Here is a 12500-nt window from a genome sequence, read left to right on the forward strand (position 1 = left end):
TGCCTGGCCATTTGGGCCTGGTTATGGCCCAGCCACCCTTAAAGTTGCCAGCCTGACAAGCCCAGCGGCAAAGAGGGGCCTTTATGGCCCAAAAGAAAGGGGCCTGGTTATGGCGCCTAGGGCGGGCGCAATAAACCCCTTGCTTTGTGCTCCATTTGTTTCTTTAAGTTGTACTTGTTTATGTAAACTTTTGCGTTATGCAATAAACCCCTTGGACATTTCTCTGTCGCCCTCTCTCCTGCGCTTTTGTTACTATTTGAGCCAGTATTAACACACACACACACACACACACACACACACACACACACACACACACACACACTCACTTTCATGGGTTCCAGCCTGCAGGTTGCCTGTGCTTTCCTCATCAGACAGGCCGGCATATGCCATTGGTTGTGTATGAAAGATGATAATTGTAGGCGTGTGTGTGTGAGAGATGATAATTGCAGGCCTGTGAGTGTGTGTGTGTGTGTGTTGTGTGTGTGTGTGTGTGTGTGTCGGGGAAAACAGATGTCACCATCTGCCAGGCGCTGACGGCGAGTGCATCATCTCCCGGCATCTCCACCAGTAATCTCTGATCAGTACATCAGCCAGGTACGGGCTGTCAAACACTGCACTGTCAAACAGTGCAAAATCATACACATACACCTGCATGCACATACACACACACACACACACACACACACACACACACATATCCATGCACACACACTCCCACACATACAGACACAAAAAACAAAGTGACGAGTGACACACACTCGCACACACACTCACACATTAAGGCACACATATACTGACACAAATAGACTGGTGACAAACTCACAACCACACGTGCGCGCGCGCACACACACACACACACACACCTGTCTGCTACTTTGACACCTCTAAATGTAGTCAGGAATGTGATTTCCATTCAGATTCGCTTCAGCAGGGGAAAAATTTCTGGCAACAATCTCCCATCATAGGCTCACAAAGCCAGTGATCTGAAGCCATCCGCAGAGGCGGCCATCACTAATAGAGAATGACAGCTCTGTGTGTCTGACATGCAAACACACAGTCACTCTCCGAGCCACAAGGACGCTGTTATCATGATTACTGATCTAAGGAGAGCTCACCGATTACACTTAGCGCATTAACACTGAACCTGCCACTCGCACACACAGCCATGTGGAGAGGCCAGTGAAACGATGAATCCTGCTGACAGGTGGGCAGTGCTTGAGCATACAAACAGGAGTGGACTCCAGGGTACTGCAGTGTCGCTCAGTTGCTTATTGCTTCATTACCCAGAATTCAAACGCTCAACACAATCTGTTCGGCGGTTGGGGGTTCAAATCCAGCCCGGGTCATTTCCTGATCCTACCCCGTCTCTCTCTCCCACTCACTTCCTGTCAGTCTCGTCACTATCCTATCTGAATAAAGGCAAAATGGCCAATCATCCTCCATCTCATTTAGTAACCTATGCACATGATAACAGCAACGTTTTCAAGCCTTTTTTTTTAACAAATTAAAAATGATGTCGTATTCGTACAAATAGGATTGTCTTGATGACAAAACAGATTTTCTACAGCTACAGTACATTTTCAATTACATAATGTGTTGATCACAATGTGTCATACAGCTTCTCTGTTGAATGGTGATATCCTCCAAGACATCCAGACATCTGTTCATTGTGTCATAAGTCATAACATGCAAAACACAAAATCTTACCTTTCCCAGAATCTCATCTCACTTTTGGTAAAAAACAACATGCCAAATTACTTTGTGTGGTCACCTGGTGGTCACTACCAAGAATGGGTTTGGTGTCCTCAAAAGAATGGTGATAACTGTACGGTCCATTTTGGTACACAAGGAATATCTTTATCTTTGGTATGTAAGAAAGGCTTTCCTTTGTTTCTGACCAGGTCGTAAAATGTCGGTTCTGTCCAGTTTCTTTAAAATACCAGTAATGTTCTACTTTCTTCTAAAGTGTTCTACTACACCTAGTTGGAAACAGTGGTGGATACCATTCAACATATACAAAAAGCAAACCATTTGTTATAGACAATCTCTGATGATCAATCATTATGAGGGAGAGTAATCCTGAACATTTAGAAATAATAAGAACAACTAAGCATGACTGACGGTCTTGTTTGTAAATATTGTCAGAAGGGCTTTTCATCCAGATGTCACTGAGATGCTAATTGCCATAAATATTTACTTTGAAGGAGCTAAGGATTTTGAGCAGGTTACAGGCTTTAGCCGCTAGCACAGTGTGTGGTGCTGTGTGTTTTGAAAAACACACACACTGTCTTAAATTGTGAAGGATGATTCAAGAGATATAGAAAACGAGACTGTAATCAGCGTGAAAAACTGTAATCAGCGTGTCCAGGCGGTTCACTCACCGTAGACATAGAGGATGTAGTCGTCGAAGGCTTCTCCCACCAGATTGGAGGCCACACAGCGGTACGTGCCGTTGTAGGATTTGTTGAGGTTCTCGATGAAGAGGTCAGAGCCGGTGATAACGGCGTGCGAGGGCACGTCATCGTCCACCTTAAACCAGGTAATGCGGTGGGGCCTAAGCATTGGGGAGAGGGAGAGGGGGGAGAGGATTATCAAACAGAGCCGCCCAGGGCTGATGAAAAAAAATTCATATCAGCATGTAGAATGGTGAACACACACACACACACACACACACACACACACACACACACACACACACACACACACACTTACACTCGCACACAGGAACGCCTATATGTATGCAAACAGAGACTAATACAAACACACACACACACACACACACACAAACACACACACACACACACATGCACACACACACACACACACACATACACACACACACACAACACACACACACACATGCACACGCGCACACACACACATACACACACACACACACAAACACACACACACACAAACACACACACACACACACACACAAACACATGCACACACGCACACACACACACACATACATACACACACACAAAACACACACACACACACACACACACACACACACACACACACACACACACACACACACACACACACACACACACACACGGGAGGAAATCACTAGGGTCCAGGCTGAGGATCTGCGGTGCTGTAGTTCAGCTGGAGAGGCATGGCGTTAACAACAGGAAGGTCACAGGTTCGATCCCCGGTGTGCTCCCTGAGCCTGATCGCGTTGGCGCACACACGCTTCACTTTGGGCTGCCAGAGATAAACGCTTCCTGTGAATGCTAATGTAATTAGCACTGAGGCAGCTCTACTGGGAGCCAACGTGGCAAACATAGCGCATCTTAAAGGCAGACGCCGTGCAGACGCAGAGCCAGTCATCATCAGGCATCAGGCTGGGTCCAATGCACTGAGTAGCCTACTTAAGAGTGTGCAAGTGAAGGGTCCAATGCACTGAGTAGCCTACTTAAGAGTGTGCAAGTGAAGGATGCTACAATAGGACACTAATGGGAACAAGACCGCAGAGAGACATTCACTCTCTAGAGTGTCGGATCAGAAACATATGCTAGCACATGGGAGCTTTCATTCATACACACACACACACACACACACACACACACACACACACACACACATGCATAAAGACAGAGAAATCACAACAGAACCAGATCTGCACTGCTCTGTGTGAGAGCGTGTGTGTTTCTAAAGTACTGTAGCAAAGTGTGTTTGTCGGTATCGTCGTGTTGTACTCACTGAGGTTTGCCTTTGGCCTTGCAGGTCAGCTCCAGATTCTCCCCCTCCCTAGTTAGCCCCTCGGGGTAGCCCACCACAATCTTCACCTCAGGTTTATCTGCCAAACATACACACACACACACACACACACACACACACACACACACACACACACACACACACACACACATATAGAGATGCACATTTATTTTGATTGCCCACACAGAGCTGAACAGGAGTTCTGCACTCTCCCCGGCCCTTATAACTCTAACCTCAGTGGTGTAAATAATACTCTGTTCTGGAGCCATTTACGTACTAGATGGGTCTGTCCGAAATGGAAGGCAGCTGTCCGCTGTCTCGCTGCCTTCAGCTGTCTAATGAGTAACTTGCCATACTGTAGCAGGCATCAAGGTACCAGCTACGAACTTTGTTTTCGGACAGCCTAGCAAGATGGCAACACAGAGCACTGTTGTCAGGATACCAGAAAGCAGAATAATGTAACGTTCGACTTCAGTAATAGCTGCACACAATTAAATAGAATTTTGGACATTGAAGGCAGCATGAAGGATACATCTACGCTGCCTTCAAAATTCAGCAAAACGAAGGTATCTTAAAAGGCAGCATTTCACAGAAATATTTGATTCGGACATGCCTCAATGCTTCGCTTCCCTGTTAGATATCTTAAAAGGCAGCATTTTTTCCCGATTTGCACTACGAGCCGTCTGGTATTGGTCTAGGGAGAACATCTTTAAGTCAGAGCATCTTTAAAAGTGCTCACAGCGGTGGGGTTGTGGGCGAAACCTGATCTGACTAGTCCCATCTGCAAGCTCATACTTTACACCCCTAGACCTGTATCGTAACACCCCCAATTATCACCACTTTTGTTCAGGAAATTCTAAAACAACGATGTTTTTAACACTTCAGAATAACATTTGCTAAATTAACCTGACATTTTCAGTAGCCATAGGTGTGTAGATTTGAACAAAATCTGGTTTGTTTGTTAGCAGGGAGCATTTACTGCCTGAAATATCGATTTTGTTTAGCATTTCGGAGTTATAGTGCTGGCCTGATGGAGTTAAGCCTATTTACCCGTTTCAGCGGCACATGAGCGGTTAGACCGAGAATTCTCGTGAAATTAAAATTCCACTGGAGCTCAAGCGGTTGTGTACCACGCCAACCTTACAACACTGTCTTTGAGTCCGCGGTAAAATGTCATTTTGGTACATAGCTAATTTAGATACACCTATGGTGTGGGTGCTTCGCGTTTCTTTAGGAGTCTGCTGTCTTGGTTTTGTATAGAAATGGATATTAAGTGACACATACCGCATAAGGCGGTGGAAATCTGGGACCCGGCGGTAATAGGGGGAGTTCCGATAGGTTTCTTAATACTGCGCAATACATCAGGTTAAGCTGTTTTTGTATTCCTGGTTTTATTTTAGTGTACCATTGTGTGTTAGGGGTTAGGGATCTGCGGCTCTATTTGTGTGTGTGTGTGTGTGTGTGTGTGTGTGTGTGTGTAAGGAGGTCCCCCCCCTCACTTTATCTGTTTTCATGAAAATGTCAAGCAGCTCCGTCCAGAGGATGTCTCGCGTCTCTCGGCCCCGAAAGGTCAGCCGTGGAGGACGAGTGGCCGGGCCGAGCGGCGGCAAAAATTAATATTCCACAAAGATTGCAAAAGGCTGCGTTCACCTTTCAGGTCTAGCCACGCTGCGCATTAACGGGCTGTTTTTCATCCTCAATCAATACATCATTTGCAGAACAGGGCTAATACAGGCCAGCACAACACACACTTCCACTCAGGGTTTAAAGGACAGCACTCTGTCTGTCTGTGTGTGTATGTGTGTGTTTGTGTGTGTGTGTGTGTGTGTGTGTGTGTTGGTGTGTGTGTGTGTGCGCCCTCTTCTACCTGTCTCTTTCAGCTCCTCTCTTTGAATAAACAGTGACAAGAAAATGAAAGGATGCACGTGTGTGTGAATGTGTGTGTCTGTGGTGTGTGTGTGTGTGTGTGTGTGTGTGTGTGTGTGTGTGTGTGGTGTGTGTGTGTGTGTGTGTGTGTGTGTGTGTGTGTGTGCATGTGAGTGTGTGTGTTGGGGGGTTGTGTGTGAGAGTGTATATGCATGTGAGAACAGGGCTAATACAGGCCAGCACAACACACACTCCCACTCAAGGACAGCACCCTGTCTGTCTGTGTGTGTATGTGTGTATTTGTGTATGTGTGTGTGTCTGTGTGTATGTGTCTGTGAGAGAGAGAGAGAGAGAGAGAGAGTGTGTGTGTGTGTGTGTGTGTGTGTGTGTGTGTGTGTGTGTGTGTGTGTGTGTGTGTGCGTACAGACTTACACTGCACCTCCAGGTACTTCTGGGCCTGGAAGTCCTTCACGGCTGGGTGGTTGATGACGCAGATGACTGGCATGCCGTCGTCCTCCTTGGAGACGGTCAGTGTGAGGCGGCTGGTGACGGTGAACATGCGGTCGTACGTCTCCTCCACCGTCGACTCACCTGGGGCACACACACACGCATACCGGTTGGTTGCCACAACAACAGCTAAACGACCCTAACCGCCTTCTCTGTACTCACAGTCAATCAAGCACTTCCACTCCATTTCTCTCCAGGAGACCTCTCTCTCTCTCTCACACACACACACACACACACACAATACCCTCTCACTTTCTCTAACTCACACACATACCAACACAATCCAATCTGTCACACACACACACACACACACACACACACACACACACACACACACACACACACACACACACACACACACACACACAAAACTCTTTCACCTTCTCTCTCTCCCCACTTCTCTCTCACCCTCACACAGGCTCTATGACACACACACTCACACTCACACACACACACACACACACACACACACACACACCTGTTGTTTTTCACATCCCAGTGTCATTAATTAAAATGGTGGCGCTCTGAGCAGGAGCAGTCTCGCTTGAGGCCCCCTCAATAAAGATTTAAGCTGCACATCTTACATGTTACTCAGGTAATTCTCTCAAATAGGTGGCTTTGTGCTAAAGGTTCCACCCCAGCCATGCGCAGCAGCAGTAGCAGTAGCAGCTGGAGATTGTTCCAAAGGCAGAAGAAAAGTTCATTTTTTTAAAACAGAAGAAAAGAACAACCTCATTTCAGCACTAAAAAGCCGAACGCGTTTCTCTGTGGAATTCAGGCGAGTGCCTTATTCTGCTGCAGACACACCGACAGACAGCTGCAGCATGGCGCCATGGTCTTGTGTGAGCTATTCGGTTGCTCTTCCTCTGGGGTAGAGTGCATTTCCTGCCTATCCTCATCAAGTGCAATAAGTATCAGGTTTTTTAAGTTTTTCTTATCTTCTACTGTTTCTATTGTACAGTGAAGTTTTGTTATATGTATGTGGGTGGTTGACATGACATGGCCTTTTTTTGGTCCAATGTGTCAAAGATAGGTAAATTATAAAAAAATATATCAAAAACTATGGTGATATTGTTCAGAAAATGCTGTTTTATATGAACATACAGAGCATTCATGGGATTAATCTTCCATTTTTTCACAATTTTCAGCCAAACCAGAAAAAGCTCATCCCAGTCACATTTCACACATTTTGATTTTGAATAAAAACAAGAAAATGAATTCATTTTCTGTTTATTCAATCATATATTGATAACCCAGATGCCTACTTGTGAGTCTGCTTGACTAAAAGTTCAGGCATAATATTGTGAAGCCACCCTTACCTAAAACACACCAGAAATGGATATCATATGGTGTGACGCCATATTACTTTTTTTAAACAGGCAATTGTTTGGAGACCTTTGGGGAGTAGGGGTCCACCTTCTTTCAAGAGGAAGAACAACACCTCAGAAGGACACTGAAAGTTACAAGGTGAGTTTTCTCTCTTCATGTTTTCAAAAAAATCAAGTATATCCGGCACTCCTGCTTCAGTTCTCTTTTGCACTGTCTTTTGGTGTGACGCATTTTACACAAAAATGCCCAAATAAAATTACTTTCAGTCAATATTACCTTTAAAACTATATTGTCATATTGCAGTTAGCATGTTTTTAGGATGTTAGCATAAAAGCACATTGCTTAATGTCATGCTAAGTACATGAAACCTCATATGGTGTGACCCCATATCATATAGTGTGACCGGGTTTTCTCGTCACACCATATGATTTATTTGTCACACTGTATGATAGAAACTGCATTTTCCTGCATAAATAATGTTTTTTCATACATATGTTTAACTCATAATTAAGTGTAATATATATTTTGACATATTTAACATGATTTAACATGTATTATTTAAGATATCGAATCACACACACATACAACACAGAAATCACCCACACACACACTCACTCTACAGCCTTGGATACAAAAGATACATATTTAACATTCTAAATATCAATAGTAGTCTGAGAAAATAAATTCTGGTGTTAAAGAAAACAGTAATATTAATGTTGTCTTTAGCACTATAAGTAATTGCAACAATTTAATCTGATTATAATGCAGGAAAACTTCTTCAATTATCTGAATAAATTGTTGAATTTGTCTTTTAATAGATATAAAGAGAATAAACTCAAAGGGGAACTGCAAACATTCAGATTGAAGCCCACCATTGAGAAGAGAAAAACTCAGGGAACCCAATAGCTATACAATATTTGGTGGCATTCTGTTTTGCATAGTTGTGATTTCTAAAAGTGAACCTTTACATGATATACCTGTCTTAAACTGTCTTTTGTTGCTTGTGAAATACATATAATACACATTTTTGTATTAACAGATTGTTTTGTGGTGTTATTTATCATATGGCGTGACACCATATCATTTGGTGTGACATGAAGAAATTATGAAAATAAAAAGGCTTTTGGGGTCTGTGTCATACAAATCTCAATGGAACAGATAGAAAATAGGGTCAGCAAAAGCCACAAGCATTTTCTTTCTTTTATATCAAGGTATGTCAAAATGAATAAGACGTTTATTGAAAGATTGAGGACATATGCCTTACTCTGTGTATTGATGAAGAAACATACTGTAAAATGTAATACACTTAAAAATGCTAGATCTTGATGAAGTAATGATAGAAGATTATAATACATTGCTCACATTAAAAACAAAATACCCCATTATAATTTTACAAACAATAACTTTCATGTCACGCCATATGACAATTTTAGTCACTACCACAACTAATTAGTGAATAAATATGAATTTCAACACAAAATCTAAAAGACCATACATATTTTTGGGAATGGAAGGGTCAGTACAACAGGACTAAGTGATTTCCATGCCTAATATCTGAATTTTTTTTCAAAAACTTTTTTTTGGCCTAAAACGTCAACCACTCATATACTTATATTTACTCTTTCTGCTGTGAGTGCATGTTGTGTGTGATGTCTGTATGCTATGAGACCTTGAATTTCCCCTTGGGGATTAATAAAGTATCTATCTATCTATCTATCTAGTCATATCGACCCTTTCAATCGGTTCCTAGAGAGTTCCCGCGCATGTAAATGAATCAGACTTTAACGTAATGCTCCACACTCTTCTTTTTTCATTTTTTGTTTGTCCCCCAGCTACCATTAGCTCAATATTGTTTTCTGTGCTACCAGAAAAGAACGTACATGTTTGTTTATGCAGTTGAAAGTGTCTATACACAGCTCTGGGAAAGGCTGCTGGCATATTTTAGCTTCTTGTAGCTCTTTAGCTTCAGCTCTTTGATTGGGTGGATGTGGTGTGTGTTGTCATATACAGTAAACAGCTCTGGGATTGGCTGCTGGTGAGATGTGGTGTGTGTTGCCATATAAACAGCTCTGGGATTGGCTGCTGGTGAGATGTGGTGTGTGTTGCCATATAAACAGTTCTGGGATTAGCTGCTGCTGGGATGTGATATGTGTTGTTTTATAAACAACTCTGGGATTGGCTTCTGGTGGGATGTGGTGTGTGTCGCCATATAAACAGTTCTGGGATTGGCTGCTGTTGTATATTTGTGGCATGGGGCTGCTGTCTATGCTGCCTATCTCCCCTCATCTGGTCTATTTCATCCTGTATTGACAAGCTCCGTGCCACATCACACCTCATCACACACACACACACACACACACACACACACACACACACACACACACACACACACACACACACATCACACCAAAGTTTGCTGCCGGCAGCATGAGCAAGCAAGCCCACTTAACAGGCCTTCCAGATGTTTTTATTTGGAGATAAGAGTTCAGACGGCTGTGCATCAGATCCCAGCCCTTTATGTGTGGAAATGGGAGTTGGCTGTGTGAGGCAGGACACTTTCACACATGCGCTCACACACTACACACACACACACACACACTACACTCACACATACACACACACACACACATACTGTACACACACACTACACACACACACACACACACACACACACACACACACACACACACACACACTACACACACACACACACACACACACACACACACACACACACACACACACACACACACTACACACACACACACACACAGACACACACTACACACACACACAACACACACACCAAGTATGAGGTTAGCACCCGTCAGAGAGGTCATCACTTACAGGCAATTAGCAACAGCACTGCTGGGCATGATGGCACATCTCCATTTAATGAAGTGAAAAATAATTATGACTCAGAACTGACCTATACCACGTATCCCTCCCCCACCCCTGCCTCTCTCTCTCTTTCTCTCTCTTTCTCTCTTTCTCTCTCTCTATCTCTTTCTCTCTCTCTCTCTCTCCCTCTTTCTGTAGCTGATCATGGTTGAGCACATCTCATGCATCTCTATGTGAAATACCTGTCTTTATGTGCTCAAACTGGCATTGGTTTGCTAACCACCTTTGCCAGGGCTTCGAAGGTCAGATTCCCATTGCCACCGTCTCTGCCTATTTTGTCATATTTTATCATAACTTATGTGCCAGTAAGGCAAACAAAACACACTCTCTTGAGCGTCATATTCCTATCCTGATCTGGAGTCATACAAAGCAAAATTCACTTGAGCATGCTCCCTATCCTGATCTAGAGTCAGTCACAGAGAGTAGAATTCTCCTAAACATGCTCCTTATCCTGATCTAGAGTCAGTCATAGACATACCTGTCAACACTCCCGTTTTTCCCGGGTTCTCCCGTATTTCAAGGTCATCTCCCGGCACCCTCCCGTTTTGTTATTTCTCCCGGAAAACTCCCGTAATTTGCATGGCCATCAAACTTAATTTTTAAATCATTGATCCATTTTTTCTATTAGTCTGACATCTCCCAGGCTGCCAGATTGTGTATGAAATACACCCTACACATACACAATCACTTAGTTTCAATTTCAACCGTTTTGTCATAGGCTAAAACCTGGCAACCCAAATCCCAAATAAGGAAGCGGGTGCCGACTGCGCGAATTTAATTGATTAACACATCACATAAACTGTTATTGAGTGTTGTTGATACACTGAACTTGTGTCTTCGGAACCAAATCTGACAGCAAGCAGCTTTGGAGTTTTAGAAGTAGGCTGCAGGCAGGCAGCTGGTGGATACATAAGGTAATGGTAAGGTAAAAGCAACGACCGAAATGCAGTGTTGAAACACGTGTATGAAACGTATTACATATGCAAACACTGATCCGGTATAAACACTATAAACACCCCCCCCCCCCTCCCCTGAAAACAAAATCTCCTGTTTTTGGAAAGCTAAATGTTGACAGGTATGGTCATAGAGAGTACAATTCCCCTAAATGCTCCCTATCCTGATCTAGACTCAGTCACACAGAGTAGAATTCTCCTGAACATGCTCCCTATCCTGATCTACAGTCAGTCACACAGAGTAGAATTCTCCTAAACATGCTCCCTATCCTGATCTAGAATCAGTCACACAGGGGCCAGATGTAGTAATGTGCTTTTAGCCCACTTCAGGCGTGTTGTTTATGGCGAGCGTCGTGTAAAATCATTGCGGTATGTACAAACAGGCATAAAGATGTTAAAGAGCAAATTGCCTGTCGGCGGGGGCTGAAAGGGCACATTCGTTTCTCATTAATCATGCATATGCCTTCATGGGAGGGATCCAGAGGAAATTGGGAGTTTAAGTAAAAGATGGGAGGGGAAGAGTAAAAGCGCTAGTTATGTATTCAGCGGTATGTACAAAGACTGCTCCCTGAAAGCGCCGCGTCTATTCTGCGCCCTAAATACTTCCGCCTTTGTAAAAGCAGGTGTTAATCCAAATTGCAGTTCAATCGTCAATCAAAAGACAACAGAATCGCCATTTAGAACACCAGTTTTGTAAGTATTTGTACTATCAAAAGCAACCTTAACTTTCGTTGGCCTTTGAATGTCTTACTTTCCGTCATTCACTTACAGTAAACTTTCCTACTTGCTAGACTTGACCAATTTTCCATAGCCTATGTGCTCAACTAGTTTGAGTAAAACTACTGATCTTCATTATCTTCCTGCTTGTTAACATCTTATCATGTATGGTATTATTTCATGATCGCTAAACGTTTGATTCTTTTGATTCAGTTAACTTCATTCAACTGCTCTTGTATGTAGGCTCTGCCGTTCAGTTGTGGACGTTCGTAAATTGTGTTTATGGGTGGAGAAAGGCAGAGAAAGGCGCAGTCTACTATGGATTGAAAGTTTGATAAATACGATGGAAACTTGGGTCTGACAGCGTTCGCAATCTGCGGCTTGTCCATGACGCTGATAACACTACGTTCGCAAATGTACGTACATCTGGCCCACAGAGTAGAACTTACCTGAACATGCTCCCTAATCCTGATCTAGAGTCAGTCACACAGAGAG

At 43.5% G+C, this 12500-nt stretch overlaps 1 protein-coding gene across 2 annotated transcripts in view; it reads right to left on the reverse strand.

Moving 5' to 3' along the window:
- cadm1b (cell adhesion molecule 1b) overlaps positions 1 to 12500 on the reverse strand; it is a 222185-nt gene that overhangs the window by 56907 nt on the left and 152778 nt on the right. For both annotated transcript variants that reach the window (XM_048265644.1, XM_048265643.1), the window contains exons 7-9: positions 6031 to 6189; positions 3715 to 3811; positions 2382 to 2554 (exon numbers count right to left, since the gene is read on the reverse strand). In XM_048265644.1, the coding sequence (XP_048121601.1) occupies positions 2382 to 2554; positions 3715 to 3811; positions 6031 to 6189 (429 nt within the window). The remainder of the gene's footprint in view (positions 1 to 2381; positions 2555 to 3714; positions 3812 to 6030; positions 6190 to 12500) is intronic.

This window comes from Alosa alosa, chromosome 16 (genome assembly GCF_017589495.1).
Source record: "Alosa alosa isolate M-15738 ecotype Scorff River chromosome 16, AALO_Geno_1.1, whole genome shotgun sequence".
NCBI lineage: Eukaryota > Metazoa > Chordata > Actinopteri > Clupeiformes > Clupeidae > Alosa > Alosa alosa.